The following is a 21,383-nucleotide window of genomic DNA, read 5'->3' as shown; positions in this document are numbered from 1 at the left end:
TGGTGCTTTATGTCTGATTCCCAGCATTTTAAATAATTAATATTTCATAACCATGGCTCTACGCTTATTTTTCTTAGTGGTAGCAACGGTGCTAGCAAGTATACAATTTGTAGCACACATAGTATAGTCAAAAACTAGTTTTTTATTCAGATATACAGAATATGACGTATATACAAAAATAACAGAATATGATCATATTCACATTTAATTTTGTTACATATATTTTATAAGTTTCCAAAGGCTCACACTGCTTACCTCAACATCCATTGTTCTCCCCAGAATAATGTTTCCCAAATCTCTACAATATGTGGCGAAGTGCAAAAGCTATAATGACCTTTTTACATTTGCATAACAGTTTGAAATCCCACAAGCATTCATGCTAAGTAGTGTAGATTCTTATCAGTATTTGCATTAGAATAATTTCCATCTACAGCCAAAGTATTTTTGACTTAAGTATAGAATCAAAAAGTGGATCATATATCCTTTGTATCCGAGGTAAAACGTCCAGGACAAGATTGAGTTTTTAGAGCTAAAGCCACGTACATAATTATGTTTACCCAAAAGCCTGTGTGCTTTGTTTTCCTCTTCCTGTCAGCTGCCTGAAGGGAGCCGGGCCGCTTCCGAGACCTCGCTCTCATTGGACCTTATCTCTTCCCCTGCTAGGAAGATAAGGCAAAGAAGCTATTTGCCTTGTTAATATACTCAAACACACACACACACACACACACACACACACACACACACACACACATGTTCATCTTTGAGTGACAGTGGAAGCAGAACAAGAGTCTCTCTCCCTTTGCTCTCACGTTTGACTGTTATAAAGCCGTGGCGCTATCTTTAATCACAGATTAGCAGTTGACTCTTTAACATTCCCATTGTTCAGCTTTCTCTCTCCACTCGTATCTTTAGCTTGTCCGTCTGTCATTCATTGTGGGGCCATTTTTTTATCTCTTGTTTTCTGATTTGTTTTTTAAATCTTTTCTTCCTGTGTTGAATACATAAGATAATGGGGTTTTTGTTGTTAAGTTTATGGCGAATTTGCTTATATTGTCGCACTGAAAATAAGTTCCAATTCAATCAGTTTTGCCAATATTGATGTGATGAGATAAAGTCTGATTAATAACATAGACCATTCATTGTTGGATTGATCATTCCTGGACCAGTGGTCAAAGTAAAAAACCCTTAACTAAAACTTTTAGTTGTACTTATAACAAAATACAGTGGCTTCAATAATGCACTGAAGCCTGCTGGATGACTACCTCTCTGGCTGTAAAGACCGTTTCAAAACCAATGTCGTCAACAAAGTTGCGTTGCCAAACCCGGAGCCCAGTCCAGCTCATTGCAGCCCAATCATTTAGGTCAGCCTCAAGCCTATTGAACTCATTTGGAAACTGTTCCAGAAAATGCCCTGATTAAAAAGCTATTGACTCAAACTATTTCACTTTTCTCCAGCACAGAGTGTGAAATACCAGGCATTTCTGTGTAGTGTACCACATTTTTTAAATTAAAGCAGTAAGCGTACTATAAATATGGCATTAGGATTGTAGCTGGCCTTTGCTCAGTTCAGTGGCATGAAAAGACCCAAGAGTTTCCTTGGGCAAGGCTGGAGGGCTGCAGGCTTAACTCATTAGGCTGCAGCAGTTGCTCCATGGTGTTTTGTGCCCCCAATGTAGACTTCAAGGCAGCGCTGCCCGGAAGACCCTAACCTTAACCCTAACCCTAAGCACTGCCTGGAAGGCTCTAACCTTAACCCTAACCCTAAGCACTGCCTGGAAGGCTCTAACCTTAACCCTAACCCTAACCAGGCACCGCTGCCTTGAAGTCTCCATTGGGGGCACAAAACACCGCAACAGTTGGCATAGCATGGCAGCTTTAAAGGTGGAGTCAGTGATTCTGGAGAATGCTTGTTTTCTAAATCACTTTTTGTCAAAACCAATCAATATCTCCTTGTGATTTGCTACAGCCTAGGATCTGTATACTGGTATGTAAACAAAGGGTTCCACCGTAGCTAGCAAAAGGCCCGTTTACAGAGCCCTTTTCAGCACGCACATATACTGACAGGTAGCGGATCGTGAAGAGATATTCACATATTTTGACAAGTATTCTCCAAAATCGCTGACCTCGCCTCTAAAGGCTAGATTTGGTGGTATTTGTATATTCCTCTTTATTGTCAACAAACCATCAGAAAGACCAAAACCAACATTACATTCTGCTTCTGGTTATATATCGGAGCTGGGCCACGGAGTTGCAACCCATTAGAAACACATGAGTGATCCACACAGCCTTCATTACCATAAAGCAAGGCGCCGTAATTAACTTTAGCCAATCCCACGTCTCTTGTAGCCACTAATATGTATTAAAGCACAAAAATGTGTATTTATCCTCCATGGAAAATCCTTCCCCCAACTAATGCACTGTTTACTCCTGTTTGAGTAATGTCTTCTAAATAATACAGTAGAAAATGCTTGAAAGTGAAAACAAATACAATAATTGTTTTAATGTATTCAACAACAGTGCACCCTATCTCACCTCAGCTGATGCCCCTTGACACAAAGTTCCTAAGTGTCAATCCAACTGTGTCCTTATTGTCTTATCTGTGATGGTAGAGAGAGAAAAAAAATAGACCAGATTTTGCTTGGTGAAAGTACACCATGCCCTGCGGCTCTCTGCTCAATATTAATGACCAGAGCTGGCTGCATGCCTCTCAACTCCACACAGGGCAACACACTGCTCTACGGGCCTTACGGTCTAATTACATCAGCTATCTTCCAGACTTTGTTACTGTGTGTGTGTGTGTGCGTGTGTGCGTGTGTGCGTGTGTGTGTGTGTGTGTGTGTGTGTGTGTGTGTGTGTGTGTGTGTGTGTGTGTGTGTGTGTGTGTGTGTGTGTGTGTGTGTGTGTGTGTGTGTGTGTGTGTGTGTGTGTGTGTGTGTGTGTGTGTGTGTGTGTGTGTGTGTGTGTGTGTGTGTGTGTGTGTGTGTGTGTGTGTGTGTGTGTGTGTGTGTGTGTGTGTGTGTAGTCCCCTCTGATGTCTTTTTGATGTTAGACTGGTGCTTTTAAGGGGCTAATACAGAAGGCCTGTCTTTCTATCATGTCTAACCTGTCTTTGAAAAAGAATGAAAAGTGTGTGTGTGTGTGTCGTCTAGCTGTGGAGATCTTAAGGTGTTTTTTTTGTTTTTTCTTGCAGACAGAAGTTTGACAGGAAGCTTTGTTAAACAGTTGTGCTACACAGCGCCTTACAGGTCTTTGTTCTGTACTCAGCTTATCTTTCTGACTGCCTCTCTTCCTAGCAGCTCCACTATTGTTTAGTTTTACACAACAATAAAAAAAAAATACAATTAGAAAATAATCCCTTGTATTTAATATCTTAAAAAAACTGGACGACATCCAACAAGCTAAAACTCAACACCAACTAAACACAACTCTTGTTTTTTGGCGTCAAAGACTTCTAGTGAGTCTCAGCTGTTTGGTAGTGTCCATTGCTTGCCACTCCATCTCACAACCTTCCTTGGCAATGTGCATTATTGTTGATTTCCACACTTTCACCTAAACTATACAGGTCAGGAGTCAGGAAGGCCATTGAATTTGTTATATCTTGTCTGGACTACTGTCAGAAAAAAAGAATTGAATTGGCCGGCCTTCCCAAACAAACCCTGAACAGATTCCGATAAGATCAGAAATCTGGTGCCAGCACATCTCCCCCATCTCCATTGGCTCCCTATCAAGTATCATTTGACGTTTAAAGTTCTCCTTATCTTGGAATTGCTTCATAGGTTGGCTTTAAAAAAAAAAACTGGTGATTTTTGTTGGACTTGTAGTACACAGATTGTTATGGAATAAAAATAAATAAAAATCATGTTTGCCAGATTAACTTAGACTTGCAAAATAACACATTTGTTAGTACTTTTCTCTACCGCACCCACACACATAAACTTATTTCGGGATGTTTCGGAATGCTGTTGTTGGATTTAACTTGTGTTTTAGTTCCTTGCCAACCCTATTAGTGAGCCGAAGTGACAATAAAGTTTTGTGACTGTGACTAAGTCTCTTTCAGTTAAGACGATGTGTCCCGTTGGAGGAAAATACGGTTGTGTCGACAATTTAAAGTGAATTCCTCCGAACTGCTCTCTACTCCAACCAGCCTGGAGGATGAGACATTCAATTATTTACGCTGTATTGGTTTTATTGCCTTGTTTTGTTTAGTTTTTTCAAGCCATCTCAAAACAAGAACTGCTCAATCCCTGACTTTTGAGATATTTCTCTATACGCCTGCTAGTTCTTGCGTTTTGAAAACTTTTGGCTTCCTTACAAAAAAGGCAAAACCCACCTAAGGATATCTTCTCGCTTAGAAACACCAAATGAAATATTTTATTTTGTGGACTTTATCTATATTACACACACACATACAATAACTTCTGAAATATTTCGTAAAAGCCAGTCTTTGATGAGACCAACTCATTCACCTTTTTTATCGATCAAACTGTCTGACACCCATAAGCCTGGAAGCTTCATTTCTGTCTTAAACCTTTTAACAAACTCGGCTATAGAGACCTTTTGCAGTGGGTGACATTTGCCAGTGACTCTGTGACATTTAAGACCCAAAACCTTTATTTCAGAGTACATTTTTTAACTGTTCTGAAAAAGAGGTATTTTACTGTTTTGCCACAATTAGAACTGGGTCGACCACAGACACATTCAATTCAATTCAAAAAACTTTATTGCCTTTCACATAGTGACAGTAAATTGACTTCAGTGTGAGGCCCACAACATAAATACAACATAAAACCACACAACAGTGCAATAAAACGGTAAAAGCACGTGTGTAAAGCAAGGCTCTGTTAAAAAGGGGTTGTCCATTTGGTCTTGTTTAATTATTACCTTTTTATATTGCAGTGGGAATGAAAGAGTTCTTGTAAGTATTTTTTTTTCCAGCCAAACACATATATTCTCTTCTGGCCTGCCTTCCTTCTCATGCTGCTTCCAGTGCAGATATTGTACAAGACGGTGTTGAAGCAATGCTGTGTCTGGTTTCAGTCGTTACACCAGTTTGGACTGTGTAAAGCCGGAGGGAGTTACATATCAGACCCTTTACGCTCTTTGGTCTTGTTGAACTGTTGGAGTGGATATTTGACATATTCCTTCAGATGAAAAGCCTTCCAGGGTTCCAGCTCAGGCCTTGTTCTCTGACAACAACCCACTCTCTCCGCTGGGGCACTTGAATGGCACTTCACCTTACTCTCTCTCTCTGTCTCTCTCGCGATCTCTCTCCCTCCCTCTCTGTCCCTCTATCTCTCGCTCATTCTCTCTCGCTCTCTCGCTTTCTCTCCCTCCCTCGCTCTCTCTCCCTCCCTCCCTCCCTCCCTCCCTTTCTCTCTCCCTCCCTCTCTCTCTCTCTCGTTCTCTCTCTCGTTCACTCTGAGTCTTTCTTTCATTTCTGCTTTTTAGACTGTTGTTTCAGGATGTCTATTCTCCTGAAATATTAATCATTGTTAGCATCAGTTCATATACCATGCGTGGGCTATATTCGTCCCAGGACCCTCTCTGATAATACCCAATAGAGCTGCTGCTGAACAGTTTTCCCGTAAATACGGTGCCTTCATGTGCTCCTCAAATGGTCAGATTTTCCGAGTTGGGAAGTCCATTCACGTGCATTTTACCATTCAGAAAGTCATTTTTCCATTGTGTCCGAAAACACGTGATTGTAGCAATAGCCTTCAATGACTGATTTACCCAGTTGTTTCTGGCAAAAATGAAGCATATCTCAGTGGATTGAGGAGTGATGTATTCTTCAACAAATGTGTCTTAATATGGAAAATGTGAGTTTTCCCTTGTCATCAGCTCAATAAGCGTAGGTGTATCGAGCAGGAAACATTATTTGAGATTTCATTTGATCATGAGTTTGTCAGCTTCCATTTTGTAAATGCATGGCAACGGCCTCCAAGCCCATAATAAACTCCGCTATACAGAAGCTCCTAAACAATCACACAATCAGTTATTACCGGGGATCTAAGCCGTAGATATGTTCTCTCGCTTTACAGAAGGAATTTTAATGAGGACAAATTCTCCGGCACCTCCACTGACGTCAAAATTATGTGTATGGAACAGAGCAAAAGTCTTTTCCATTGTAGTTTTATTATCTGATATGTAAATTTTCCAACGCAATCCTCCTCTCGAGCTGCCTTGGCCTAAGCAAACGGCCGTGCAGTCTTCAAGTCAACAATTGCAATGTTTCCCCCCGACAGATAAAAATCAAGTGTGAGCGCGGGGAAGCGATAATCCAATCACAAGTGGCCCCCCTCGAGATGCATCTTAATGTCAGGTGTGAACTGCTGTCGGTCTCGGCTAGATCAAGACACAATCTGGATATGAGATATTCAGTGTGAATAAATTACCCCATTCTCCCATTATGTAACTGTTGCTGTTCAGTATAATTGGAAGAAAATCATGTTTTTTCCCAAATGGTCCAACTTTCGTCAATTCCTTCCCTCCTCTCTCTCTCTCCCTCTCTATCTCCCTCTCGCTCTCTCTATCTCCCTCCCTTTGTCTCTCGCCCTCCCTCTCTCTCTCTCCCTCTCTCTCTCTCTCCCTCTTTATCTCTCTCTCCCTCTCTATCACTCTCTCTCCCTCTCCCTCTCTCTCTCTCTCTCTATCTCCCTCTTTATCTCTCTCTCCCTCTCTATCACTCTCTCTCCCTCTTCCTCTCTCTCTCCCTCTCTATCTTCCTTTGCTACACTAAGTAGTTTTGTACCCTGATGATACGATTATGTGATATTATTTTGGGAATTCATTTGTATTCTCACAAATTGAACAGTAGTAGCATAGTGTTAAATTCAACTTAATGCTGTTTGTTGCTCACACTGCATTTTTCTATCCCTCCATCCCCTTCTTAACGTGCACTGCTCCTCCCTTGTAACTTTCCTATATAGAGATTTAGCATGGAACATTTTCCTATATGTAAATTCACCTTCGCCGGTTTTTCTTCATTTCCATAGAAGCACCGTCAAAAGAGCAGACTGACAAAAGTATGCCGAGTCAGCAGCGGTCGTGCCTCAAGAGAATACAGGAAATAATATTGTGTGTGTGTGTGTGTGTGTGTGTGTGTGTGTGTGTGTGTGTGTGTGTGTGTGTGTGTGTGTGTGTGTGTGTGTGTGTGTGTGTGTGTGTGTGTGTGTGTGTGTGTGTGTGTGTGTGTGTGTGTGTGTGTGTGTGTGTGTGTGTGTGTGTGTGTGTGTGTGTGTGTGTGTGTGTGTGTGTGTGTGTGTGTGTGTGTTATTGATATGCAAACGCAAGAGTGAGGAGAGGAGTTCTAATATTCAGATGTAGGATAAAGCCAAGATATACGCCGTCTTAGAAAGCGTTTCTATATATCGCTTGTCAAGTGTCTGTCAAAGTCACGACAGGTTTCCAGTATTGAGATCAACAAGAGATCGGAAAGTTCCTCCATTTTGATTGAAGTTATCTCGACGGGGCTGGATTAATCTGCCTTGTGTGGACCAATGAAAGTGTGGCTGATGTATTGGCTTCAACTTGTAATATAATTTATCTTGTTAGATTTGTAATGTGGTTTAATAGTCTTGCGTTATTTGAGCTACGGGGCTATTTTTTAAGATTTGTCTTTTCTTGTTTAATGAAAAAGTCTACCCAGGAATTACACCACAAAATACATACATTAGAATTGGACGAATTATGTCAGTTTACGGAGGAGGGAAATTTGTTTACATTTGCAGAGCCTGCATTTAGGAATGATGAGGAAAGCTGTTTATTCAGTTACGAGAATATACCTTAGAAAATGCACACCCAAAGTTACACAGTTCACCTTTAAGGAGCATGGATACAGGATTATTGCATCAAAAAAAGCACATTGGGAAAATGTGAAATTCAATTAACAATATTTGGTTTCTTGAGTTGTTGTTTTTGTTGCTATTGGTGGCAAGCTGTCACAGCATGTAGCCTGAACCTTTTTTTTTTTTTTTATCATTAAGCAAATGTATGAGCTATTGTGTAAGCTATTGAAATCATAAGCAAATGTTGTAGCCTGGATGAGGAAAACAGTGAATGCTATAGGGTGGAGTCCGTTGATGCAATGTATCTGATGCAGGGTGAGGACACTTGGACACATTGTGGTTGTTGTTGGTGCATTGCAATCTTTAACCAGTAAAGAAACTCTATGAAAAATGGAATCTTTACTATTTGTACAATGTTTATAGAGATGAGAACAGAAAGTTTCTCTAACAAAATCAACAGCCAACAGGAGATAAACTCTTGAGTGTACACAGGAGAAAAATATATTTTGAGTACAAGGTTGTGTGGTTTTCTATTGATTTTCAGGTCTGTGTTACAGTCTGTTATTCCTGTTAAAGGTACAATAGACACGTTTCACTCTAATACTGAAGGGGCATGACATATTTCTGTCTCCCTTATCACATTCTTTGCAGACCGCAATCTCTATGAATTATTACTGTGTGTGTCCTTCTGTGTTTCATCACAGCTGGCATGTGGCCTATGCCCAAACACCACATTCACTCAGGAATCTCTCTCTCTCCCTTTCTCTATTTCTCCATCCAGTCTTATTAACATTCAGACAGCTTCACCTGCAGCAGTGTGTCTGCTAGTTGAGTGGGAGTCAAATTTAAAATACTTAGAAGTAAGAAGTATTCTCGGTAGGCGGATTCGGGAAATAGCCTCCGTTTAACACCAGTGATAAAAGAAAATACTTTTTTATAAATTTTTTTTTTTTTTTTTTATATAAATGCGTTCATCTGATCCAGAAAACATCAGCAAAACCCCACTGAACTCTGGGTAAAATGCTGGGGTTTCATTTGAACTATATGTGGTCTCTCGAGGATAAATAAAAGTTAAATGAAATGAAAAAAAAATGTCCGTGCTGTTAAGGTGTGTGTCACTTCCACGTAGAACCATTAGTTTAAAGTGTTCCGCCCTGAGTTGTTCTGCCAGGAAATGTATTTATATCTCTTGTACACCTTGTTGTTGCCACAATGCTGCTCTGCTACTCAAACTATGTAAAGACATGAAGCACTTTTTTATATTGCATTTTGTGTTTCTTTTAATGGTGTAAACATCCCTTTAGTGCATTGGACAGTCTCTCTTCCTCTCCTCTTCTTTCCTTTAACGTGGAGTCAGCAATTCTGGGGAATGCTTGTTTTTAAAATCACTTTTTGTCAAATTAGTGAATATTTCCTCACGTTCCGCTCAGTATTAAACTATTATTAAACTGCAATGGGAAAGCTAAGTTAGTGTAATAGAAGCAAACGTTGGGTGCTACTCCCGAAGCTACATGCTACACTAGGTAAATAACAGGCAAACAACCATTGAGGAGATTCCTTTTAGTTTCACCGATGGAATTACTACACAAGTAGCTCCCTAAGCTTTGTCTCGTTATAAACGCGGCATTATTAAGACTGCTGTGATTAAGATAAATTAGTGGATTATGAGCAGAATGCTTCTGTGTTGGTTTATGCAACACTCTGCATGGTTTGCTGTACTACGGGCATCTTGTCGCTTAGCGGGGAAAACAACATGGCTGTTGCTCGAAAAATGTTCCAGAGGATCTCGGGGCCGTGGACCAATAAGAAATGGGGGGGTGGGGTTATCATAGACTACTGCACGGTGGAAATATCTTTATGTCCATGGAAGTTTCTGGTTACTAATGTGGGGGGGAAGCATGGACATATAAAGAAAATATGGGGAAGTGGCTGTGCCGACTGTGACGTTATAGTCGGCGAGAATTCTGACTGGAGTATATTGGAGAGGTTTTCAGAAAGGGGGAGGGTGAGGAAAGGAGAGATTTTTTTTTTTTTTTTAAACTTTGGCAGTCCCTAGGCACACCGTGGACCCATAGTTATGTTCCAACACATTTAAAAAGTGCGTTTTGCATAATATGTGACCTTTAATTCAGAAAGTGAAATATCACACTTTTCTACGCCCCTTTTTCAACGCTACTCAAAATAGAATAGTATGAATTACTGTTGACCAGTGATGGGTCTTTTACCTTCTAAGCCACATTTAACTATAACATACCATCTGCTCAGGTCTACAGAGTCTTAAGTAGACCAATACAAAGCTTTCAGAGAATACTTACAAACAAACAAGAATATATTACTCTGTTAGTGTTGCTGACAGTCACAGTTTACCTGTTGAGACACGCACACGCACACGCACACACACACACACACACACACACACACACACACACACACGTGAGCATGCCAAGTTAAACAGGCTGTCTTTGACTGCCGAACAGTTCCCTGTCAGCTTCACAGCGCCCAGTTTGCTCACTGCTTAGAGAGCCTAACGATTCACACCTGTTTTCACTATCGCTGATTAAGCCAATGAGCTGTTCTAACAACATAAACAAAACACTGACACACAAATCAAAAACAATATAAACAAACCTTATTATAGCACGGCTGAGGCCCGGCCACATAAATGTTTTGTCATCTATATGAACTGATTAACTTTTATCACTGAACTGAAATGATTGACCTACTATGAATTAAAGATTTCTTATGATGTTGGTTCATGGTTCAGGATTTTAAAGTTAATTGAGAACTGGGAAAGTCAAAAAATGCTCACTGATTTTTATGTATTTCATTTATTTTTAAGATGAAAAAATATAGCACTTTGACATTTTAATATAAAAAACAGGCATTTATTAATGAAACAAATTTAATCAAAATTTAAGAAAGGGAGTGACTGTGGGGTCAGCAAAATGAGGAGGAAGGAGTTTAATGAAGGTTAGAGGGGAGGCGAGGGGCAGTGTGTAGGAGAAGGAGGCAGGCAGGCAGTGGAGGTGTTGGCATGCTCGGCTCACTCTGTCCCCACAGACCCTGCTCTAATCTGGGCCACATGTCCCACCATGCCGCCCGGGTGATTTGTTTTAGTTAGGGAGCTGTCCAGGCGCCTCTGCGCAGTGCAACACATAATCATACATACACAACACAACAGAAGACACACACACACACACACACACACACACACACACACACACACACACACACATACTGCCAACATTTCTGGAAACAAGATTAGGTAAACACACACCCAATGCTCCCACATTCTTGCCTACACACACATACAATGTTAAAATCCTAGTGGAGATATGCCAACATAAACACAGACAAACCATATTCTACATGGGACTTTAACACTAATAGAAGCCTTAATTAATGTAATTTATCTTTGTAGCATCCTTTTCTCTACACCTGTCAACTATGCTCAGTACCATTGTAGAAGGAAAGCCAGAAACCCTCAAAATAAGGCATTTTAAAGCTATATCAGATGAGAGGGGGGGGGGGATCTGCAGTAAAGGTCCACGGTTCGGATTTGAACCCTTGACCACTGCAACGAAGGCCAGAGCCAATATGGTACACGCTCTATCCACTATGCCACTGGAGCGCCCCAAGCATTACTCTTTTAAAACAAATGTTCAGTGTAATCCTATTTGAACAAGTCATTTGGAAATGACAACATTGGAGAACATATAAATGATTACCCCGACTATGTCTTTATTAGGTTTTGCAGCACATATACCTTAGCTGTATGTACAAAGAGTTTATAAATCCAATAGAAATCTTCATTTGAATTTGATTACATTTTAATATTTTCTTTTTTGCAGTTGGTCTTGATAATTGAGGTAAACTGGGTGTTATTTCTACGTCCAAGTATTTCTCTCGATTGTATTGTTTGTGCTACAGAAATCGTTATTATTGATGTTGCTGGGTCGCCCACACCTTAGTAATACGTTGATGAGAAGTGAAATGTACACCTAAAAGTTTTATGGAAACTTTTATTCGGATCGATCTGTTGAATTGAATCCATTCCAGGTTGTTGTGTTCATTACAAACACAGCCTGTGTGCTTGGGGTAAACAGTAGTTCGATTAACACTCTTGTCTATAATATTAATGTGCAAACCTTCTATGAGCATTAAAATTTTGCGTTTTAGTTCTTCTGTTTCTACCATTTATTAAATTTTTCTCAAATTAAACCTCACATTTAATACATAAAAGACAAAAGAAGTATCCGTGACAACGCCTGTATGGCTTCATTGACAGTTAGTTGGCCTCTTCACATTGTTGACAGTGACAAAACCAAATCCATACCCTGTGGAAATACATCAGTCTGTGTTTGTGTAATTGCTGTATTGACTTATCTGATGGGCTCACTGTCACCTCATCCCTTACTTACTCATACTCTATTTAGTGACTCAGTAAATATTCCAACAAAGCCAGCAACAATATCCCCTGAAGGGAACTTGTCTGGACGCCAGCTGTCGGTTTTACTTGTACTTTAAGTTTACAAAAAATATCAATAATAATGGCGAAATCAAGAATGAATTGCAATCCCTTGTGTGTTGCATTTAAGTTCTCCTAATAATGTTGGAGAAACTTGGTGGTCGACCCTCAACTGCAGATTCGGTGGTTCGATCCCCCGTCTCCCCACCACATGTCAAAGTGTCCCTGGGCATAGAGACACTGAACCCTAAAATTGCTCCCGATAGTTAGCTTGCACCCTGCTATAGCTGCTGCTATCGGTGTATGAATGTGTGCTCCAGTTGTAAGTCGCTTTGGATAAAAGCGTCTGCTAAATGACATGTAATGTAATGTTATGTAATGCCTGACCATGACCACTAAAATCTGACTATTTCTTTTGATTGTGCTGGGTGAGTTGACAATGTTTCTGCTGCTTTTTTTTCCTATCCTTTGTACTGTAAATATCTTGAAACCGAAACATAACCTTCTCATCCTAAATCTACGGCTAACCCCCAAAACCAAAATAGTAGCCTTAAAAAACCACACAAAGAAAATGTCTTTCAGCACAACCACAATAATTACACACACAAGAATACAGAATTGTACAAGGCAAACTTTCTAGCGTTAAATATAATGAAACTTTGTCTGCGATGGTTTTGTTTGGTTATTTTTGTCCACTACCGTAAACTACACACTTTATTCACATTCTGTGGTTTGAATGACTGTGGAGGGTCCAAACAAATGGCCAAAAATGACATAGGTTGGAAAGTACAGACAATTATTTTTCATCTATTTCCATTTCTACCTACTTTCTCTTTCCATTACTCATTTTAGGAGGTTTAAACAATCCCGTTGTGTGTTTGTCTTTGTCTTTTTGGATTATTATCTGACCTGAATTATCACCATGTATTTGATTAGTTGTAATCGTTTTTTTGGAGGATGGCTGACCCATTTATTGCACCTGGCTGCTTGTCACAAATCTGGCTTCTAAAAATCAATGCTACGGTTATTATTTTTTGATGTGTTTCATATTGTAAAAACATTTAAATTATTATTTTTTTAAAGCAAACCTTGTGAGTGTAATATGTGTTATGTTGATAATTGGTTTAAAATATTCTCCTAGAATAACTTTAGTCGAAGGTAACCTTGAATTTCAACTGATATGACTCCGATAGAACCAAAAATCCTAACACTACATCCTCTAAAACAAATACAGCTCATTAAAACCTGCCTGTGGGGAATCTGAACACTTGAATCAATAGGCGTTGACATTGACCATCAGTCAGTTTTGTGTTTAATTCTCTAGCACTTTAAAGGGCATCGTATTAGGCCAGTCCTCAAAAATTCCTTAAACTTGTTTTGTTTTTATTTAATTGTACCAAAGAAGTTGCCGGTTCCCTCCGTTGCAAAACTATGTAGAAATAACACTGTAGAAATGACTTTGGCATCGCTGCACTCTCAAGGGCGTTTCACATGGGAGGCGTTTGTCGCCCCTGGCAACGCTTTCTAAATGGAGAGGTGAGCGGACAGCATTTTTGATAGCGCTCTGCCAACACTGATTGAAGTTCACGTTATGTGTAGGCTCTTTAACAAACTTGAAAGGATTGGGCTAGAACTTAATTTAATTTAAAAACTAAACTATCCTCATACGGAATGTCAGTGTAATACTGCTAACAACTGTCCACCACACCATACCAAACACAATTGTATAATATCTTGTTTATATCAAGATTCCTGCGGATACTTGGGTAAAGAGTTCCCCGTGATTTGCAATGGCATCCCCTTTTAAAAATGTTCATTAAAATGTTTATGAGAAAGGGATCCTCCTTTTAAAGCCTTCATATAAAATCACCTCTAGTGGAACCCCTTGAGCTGTATAAAGTTGTATTTTAATCATATTTGCTCATTACTCAGCAGGTATTGCCGACAGCACAACTTCCCTCTTGCTGTCACTATTCTTTATCACTTCACATATCATGGAACCTATTTCGCTCTCTCCTGCCACAATCCTAGCAAGGACTGTCACAACAAGATAGTTACCTCGGAGGTGCATTACACATTAAAATAGTAATCATGCTAAGGTTTCACTGTGAAAATTGTTTGGTAGTCAAAACAGTCATCTGGGTTAATGTACACGAACAAAAGTACAACATTATTGTAGTTTATTTTTCCTTTCGCCCAGGTGTAAAATATAATTATCAACGTCTCTGTGACTGTATGTGTGTGTGCGCGACTTTGCGTGTGTGTGTGTGTGTGTTCCTCTATAATTCAGTTGCCTATTAAGGCTTTTTTGGCAGCTTGCTTGATGGCCCCCGGACACAGGGCGTGTTTAATTTATTGTGCTGTTATTTGCTGGGAGTGTTTTTATTCTTCCCTCCAGTCTGCTCCTGGCATTATTAAAGGCATTAATCACTGAGATCTGCCATCTTGTTACGACACCAGTGCAGCCCCAAAACACACTCTCTCACACACACAGATGGTGGGTTAATTTGGTGTCAACACTGTCGCCATGACAAACCTACAGTAACTACATTTGAACATGACACACCTAGACTCGAAAATACTATAACTTGAATATGTTTTGCAAGATGAAGATTAGGTGTGTGTGTGTGTGTGTGTGTGTGTGTGTGTGTGTGTGTGTGTGTGTGTGTGTGTGTGTGTGTGTGTGTGTGTGTGTGTGTGTGTGTGTGTGTGTGTGTGTGTGTGTGTGTGTGTGTGTGTGTGTGTGTGTGTGTGTGTGTGTGTGTGTGTGTGTGTGTGTGTGTGTGTGTGTGTGTGTGTGTGTGTGTGTGTGTGTGTGTTTACACTTTGGTATCTATCATTTCATGAGCATAAAGTGTACACAATAATCCATGATCCCTACAGAGATATTTTACATGGGGAGGTTTTGACTTTTAGATATGCCTGTGTTGCCATTTCTCAAACACTTCTTTGTTTATGTGCACGCCCTTGAGCAAAGCACAATGGGTGAGATGCATGTTAAGAATGCTGAATGATTGTACATCCCCATGCTGGCGTAATGTAAGCTACCTTTCCATTTTAAAACTTCCCCTTCATTTAATTTTCTGTCTCTTAATGTTCTGGTCTTTCTACTGCTTGTACAAAGTCCAGACCTAAGAAAAAACAACAACAACAAGGCGTTTAAAGTATTTTTCTTTTAAGCCAATTTATAAGTTTAACCTGCTAACTGCTTTTTGCTGCTGGCAAGACACGTACAGCTGTTTTATCAGATCTGAAAGCGACTGTAGGGTCTAGGTCAGTTCTTGAGCAACCCATTTCACATAACACAATCATTCTAGGTGTAGTCGACTTAAAAAAATTAATGTATGACGTCTATTTCCAATTCATACTTGTTCAAAGTTTCCATACTGAAATTGGTTTGACTTTTGCAAGGGGGAGATTATTTCACTCCCATCATTTACCAATCACTGAAGTGAAGTACATTCAGTCTCAGTCCATTTGTACAATGACTGAAGACACTTGTGTGAGCTCAGCCAGCTTGACGGGAACCGACTATGTAAAAAAAAAAAAAGGAAAAAAAATCTTGTTCTTGAATTTCTTGGTGGGCCCTGACATTCACTTTTGAACAAGTCAGCGGAATCAATTCTACACTGAAGCAGTAAACCAGATTGCTGAAAAGAAGTATTGTCCCGATAATAGCATATTTGACTTTGATTTTTTTTTCTGTGTCATTGCGACATGTATTCTCATTTCCCTTGAATAGCACATGTCACCCCTCCCCTCCTTGTCCAACACACACAGTAACCTTTTTGTGGCATTTACTTTTGAAGGTGTCAAGTTGTCATATTGTTGTTCACAGTAGCCTCTGGAGTTTTATCTGTTTCATAAATCTTTTTAACGTCCTTGTCTCTCATATTCTTGCTGAGTGGTAGATCGCTTGGGGAAAATTGCTGTCAGCTTGCTGACATAGTGTATGCTACTGTACCACCGGCTATTTGTATCTGTGTTTAAACATGACATTAATAAACTGTTGAGAAGACTTATAGATTGGTGATAACAAGAGATAAAAAGGATTGCTTGCTTGTTCTCATCGAATAGTAGTTTTACATTTTCATCTTTGAACTGTGGATAGGGTATAAAGGATAGTAGCATTGTTGACCTATGTTTTTAAAGGTGTAGTGTGTAATATGACATCATCAAGAAAGTTCTACAAAGTTCTAGAATGCAACACTCCCTGGGTAACCCCAACCCTTTCGAATAATAACAGAAGCTAAATTTTGCAGGTTTAAATGCCCATTTGGTTTGTTTTGACACCTTGCTTTGACTTTGAATGGTTAAGTCAATACAATCAAAATCCATACAGTAAGCTGGTTATGAAGCTGGCAAACACATAAGCTGGTTGCTTAGTTCCTGACTGTGTAATTAAATTACACAAGTCAACAATGAAAATGTTTGCTAAATCTCTTGCTGAGTGAGCTAATGTTTGTTACACTTTGTTCCGAATAAGTATTTAAGTAGGGCTGCCTTCTGCACAGCCTGTGTGTGTGTGTGTGTGTGTGTGTGTGTGTGTGTGTGTGTGTGTGTGTGTGTGTGTGTGTGTGTGTGTGTGTGTGTGTGTGTGTGTGTGTGTGTGTGTGTGTGTGTGTGTGTGTGTGTGTGTGTGTGTGTGTGTGTGTGTGTGTGTGTGTGTGTGTGTGTGTGTGTGTGTGTGTGTGTGTGGACTGTTTAGCCAGCTGGGTCACATCGCAGCTCAAGTCAGTGATCAGCTAAGAGACCAATACGTTTTTTTTTTTATAAGTTGTGCTTGTTTGGCTTTCGCAAATTCACTTTTGTAGGAGATCAACCCAGTTTTATAAAAGGGCATCAGATCCGGTTATGTTTGGTCTTCTGCCCTTATTTTATGGTCGAGTACTTATTGAGTTATTCAAAGCAGAACCAGGGCCCCAAGCTACACACACTGGTGATTTCAATAGAGGGTAACTTAACGAAAAAATACACTTTATTCCCTCAAAATTTTGCAAATTGACATTGGTTCACTGAAGTACACACCAGATGTTTTTGTCTACCAGCTCGGCCTGCGATGTCTTATTCCAGCAGATAAAAGGATTGAGAAAATATAAAACAATGTAGTCAGTTCCGCTTTTTCCTGAATGGATGAGCACTAACTTATTCTTAGAAGAAATTTGTATTTTACTTGATTGTTTGAGCTAATACTATACTTTTGATAATCGATAAATCTTCAGTTTTTCAGCAAATAAGCCTAACGTTGGGGGAATCCCAGCTTCTTCAATGTAAAGAACCAATGCTTTTCTTTGTACTTTATCATAGTAAACGAAATATTTATTTAAGCTGTTGGTCGATTGAAACAAGCAATCTGCTAGCATCGTCTTTAGCTGTGGGGTATTATAATGAGCAATTGGTCATTTTAGCAAGTGTAAATCATTTGTTCTAGCCCCATAACAATTACAAATCCATGGATGCCCTCATTAATAGCTCATCAAGTTGAAATAGGGTTTGTCTGGTGTCTTTTGTTTTCCATGGCCAAATAACAGCCAATCCATTCTCTAGTAATGGGTCTTCTTGCTTTGTGAAAATACCCATTTGTGGGGCTGTAGACAGGGATTCTTATTCCTAAATGGGGGAGCAGTGTCTTTGTCAAGGGTTGGTCAAGAGAATTTGAAAGTATTTAAGTAGGGCTGCCTTCTGCGAGTCTGTGTGTCTTTGTTGGTTGGTCAAGAGAATGTGAATTCTTCATTGGACAATTAGAATCCTCTTGTAATGACATTCTGTCTGTCTGTCTTTCTCTCTCTCAGGTATTCCGCAGAAAGGCGGTTGAGCTCGGAGAAAAGCTGCTGCCAGCCTTCAAAACGAACACTGGCATCCCATGGGCCCTGCTTAACCTCAAGAGGTAACACACACACACACACACACACACACACACACACACACACACACACACACACACACACACACACACACACACACAGATCCTTGTACTTCTATCTTTGTGAAGACACTCATTGACATAATGCATTTCCTAGCCCCTTACCCTAACCTTAACCATCAGAACTCATTGCCTAACCCTAACCAAATCCTAATTTTAACCTCAAACTTAAAACATAGAATTAACCCTCAAACAGCCCTTTTGAAGGAGTGAGGACCAGGCAAAATGTCCTCACTTTTCAAAAATGTCCTCACTCCGATGGTTAAAAGCTAAAACTGGTCCTCACAAAGATGCCTGTACAAGTGTATACGCACACACACACACACACAGACACTCTCTATCTTGCTCTCAAAGCAGTCCACTGCGGTGGTATTGAGGCTGTGGGTCTGTTTTCATGCTGGTTTGATACTTTAAAAGAGCTCTTTGGTCTCAGTCTGGTCGAACAAAAGCTCTATTCTATCTCACTCTCACACACGAAGCGGATATGTTTTATTTTCACATGACAGAGCGGACTTGTCAGACATAAATGTTTTTTTTTATATATATATATATATATACTATATCCTGCACTACACACAAGCTACTGGCTCTGAAACTAAACTACCACTCAAAAGAGAAGCTGGAAGTTTTGAGTTCTCTGGCAAGTTTGAAGGTCACTGTCATCTTTTGTTAATACACTGCGACACACTGTGAATGGTGCTGCCACTGACTACTGCACGCACATGTACAGAAACACATGCAAATGAATGAAAAGACATATCAAGCTAGTTTGTGCCTTAGTGTCAAATATTCTACCAAGGATATTTTGAATTGGTTTCAATCTTAATAGGTCATATATTCCTTCTGAGTGGTTGTACAAACCTGAAGGACTTGCTTTGTTATTTACATAGCATTCAAGTGCAATGTAAAGCTACTATTCATATGTTATGAATTCAAAAGTTTGGAAACGGTGCTTTGAAGGACATGCAAGCTAATTATCTACATTTGATAATAATAATGGATTGGATTTATATAGCGTTTTTCTAGGCACTCAAAGTGCTTTACAGGGTTCCAGTTTCCATTCATTCACACACAGTCACACCGGTTTCGGAAGCGTGGCTGCCATTCAGCGCCTACAGCACCTCCGACCACCACAAACATACAGCAGTCATACACATTCACACAAGGCAAGTCTGGTGAAGTGTCTTGCCCAAGGACACAACCATTACACAAGTGGCAGGGCGGGAATCGAACTGCCAACTTTATATCAAAATATAATAATAATAAATTAATGTTTAGAACCATTTAAGAGCAGACGTAACAACGTGCTTCACAACAAATGCGAGAACAGAGCAGCACACATTCAATGCAATTATAAAAATGCATGGAAAGATGTGTTGACCAAACAAAAAGGAAAAAAAATATCAAGAAATAACTAAATGATGACAAGAAGGACTTTAAATTAATGATCTCATTATTCATTAAAAGCTGTTTCTTATGTACATATTAATCAATCACTCCCAAATACTCCAGTCCCTCTGTCAGTCACAAGTGATGTGAGGAGTGCTTTTCTTTGTTCCGACTTCCACTTTCCTTCTATCTCCCTTTCCCCAGAGAGACACGGCACTCTGCTGTTAGTCAGACGTTAATTAAAATGCAGGTTGTCCTGGCAATAAAACCGCTGTGACAAATTAATTTTCTATCTTCCTATATGGGTGACTGGACTCTGCACCCCCACAGTCTCCTCCCTGGAGTGAGAAACACCCAAGGGGAACGTGTGTGTGTGTGTGTGTGTGTGTGTGTGTGAGAGAGAGATTCCCTAGGGGCCTGAGCAGATTGGTAGTGATGATGACTTTACCTGCTTGACTGAGCTATGATAGCTTTAAAGCGCACACACACACTTCCCACATCCTCACAAACACACACACACACTACAAACGACACCACAGTGGTTAATATGCCCCGGAACAGGTAGCTCTAACTCCTATTTATAGCTTAAAGCTTTCTTCTTGTATGTGACTTGAACACGTAAAAGTATAAATTATTTGAATTGGAGACCTGGATTTTCTGGAGCTAACCTGTAATTTGTTGAAATGCATACTGTTCAATCCCTTGTACCCATGTCCTGGAAATGGCCTGGGAGCCAAATTTCCACCCACTATACTTTTGCCTCTTGCCTTAATTGGTGGTTACGCATGCACCAGTTAACATACAGCTACGGAAACAATTAAGAGACCACTCCAAATGTTCAGTGTTGTTTTATTCTTTAGAGGCATATGTTTCAGTAAAATGAACATTTTGTTTTTATTATATAAACTACTGACAACATTTCTAACAAATTCACAATAAAAAATATTGTCATTTAGAGCATTTCCTATAAATTATGTAGAGATGGAGATTTAAGAAAAATCCAGACTGGTCTCTTAATTTTTTCAGGGGCTGTATATTGTGTTAACAGTATGGTGGACTGGAACAATCCCTTCCCAGCTTTATTTAAGAGAGCAGTGATTCGGCAAAATGGCAAACAAACATGACCAAGGATAGTATGATCATACAGCTGGCCACCAACTAAACAAAGCCATAGCGTCAAAGACATATTATATAATGTTAGGAAAAGTGAAGGATGTAGACGCTGCATTACTACTTGGATAATCAGACTAATAGTATGTGTTTTGCTATATTAATGTATAAGAAGTAAAACACTTGTATACTGCTGCTTTCACTATATATGTAAACCAGCTAAAATAAATCAATACACTGATCAGAAATTCATATTTTCAATGGTAAGATTATAGGATAACAGTTAACATCTTTTCAGTGTCCCAGTTTGAATGCATTTTCTTTGCAGTGTGAAAGTTGGACAGAGATATAGGAGGAGACCGGTGGAAACTGATCAAAAGTTCTGATAAGTGGGTGGTTGAGAAGAAGCGTCAGGGAAGGACTTTTGAAGCACAGTGTCTACATAACCTTGACCCATATTGAAGCAGAAAATATAAAACACAGACACACACACACACACACACAGACACACTTGCAAATGAGGCCAAATTATAATTTTTCCCTCCCTTCATCCCTATTGCTACCTCTCTCTCTCTCTCTCTCTCTCTCTCTCTCTCTCTCTCTCTCTCTCTCTCTCTCTCTCTCTCTCTCTCTCTCTCTCTCTCTCTCTCTCTCTCTCTCTCTCTCTCTCTCTCTCTCTCTCTCTCTCTCTCTCTCTCTCTCTCTC

At 39.8% G+C, this 21,383-nt stretch overlaps 1 protein-coding gene across 2 annotated transcripts in view; it reads left to right on the top strand.

Annotated features, from left to right (window-relative positions):
- man1a1 (mannosidase, alpha, class 1A, member 1) overlaps positions 1–21,383 on the top strand; it is a 134,234-nt gene that overhangs the window by 80,517 nt on the left and 32,334 nt on the right. For both annotated transcript variants that reach the window (XR_013845364.1, XM_080047908.1), the window contains exon 5: positions 18,048–18,142. Coding sequence is in view for 1 of the 2 variants with exons in the window: in XM_080047908.1 (XP_079904034.1) it covers positions 18,048–18,142 (95 nt within the window). In the remaining variant the exon portion in view is untranslated. The remainder of the gene's footprint in view (positions 1–18,047; positions 18,143–21,383) is intronic.

The sequence above is a fragment of the Ammodytes marinus genome (assembly GCF_949987685.1).
Source record: "Ammodytes marinus genome assembly, chromosome: 19".
Classification (NCBI taxonomy): domain Eukaryota; kingdom Metazoa; phylum Chordata; class Actinopteri; order Uranoscopiformes; family Ammodytidae; genus Ammodytes; species Ammodytes marinus.
This window is presented reverse-complemented; position numbering and strand designations above follow the sequence as displayed.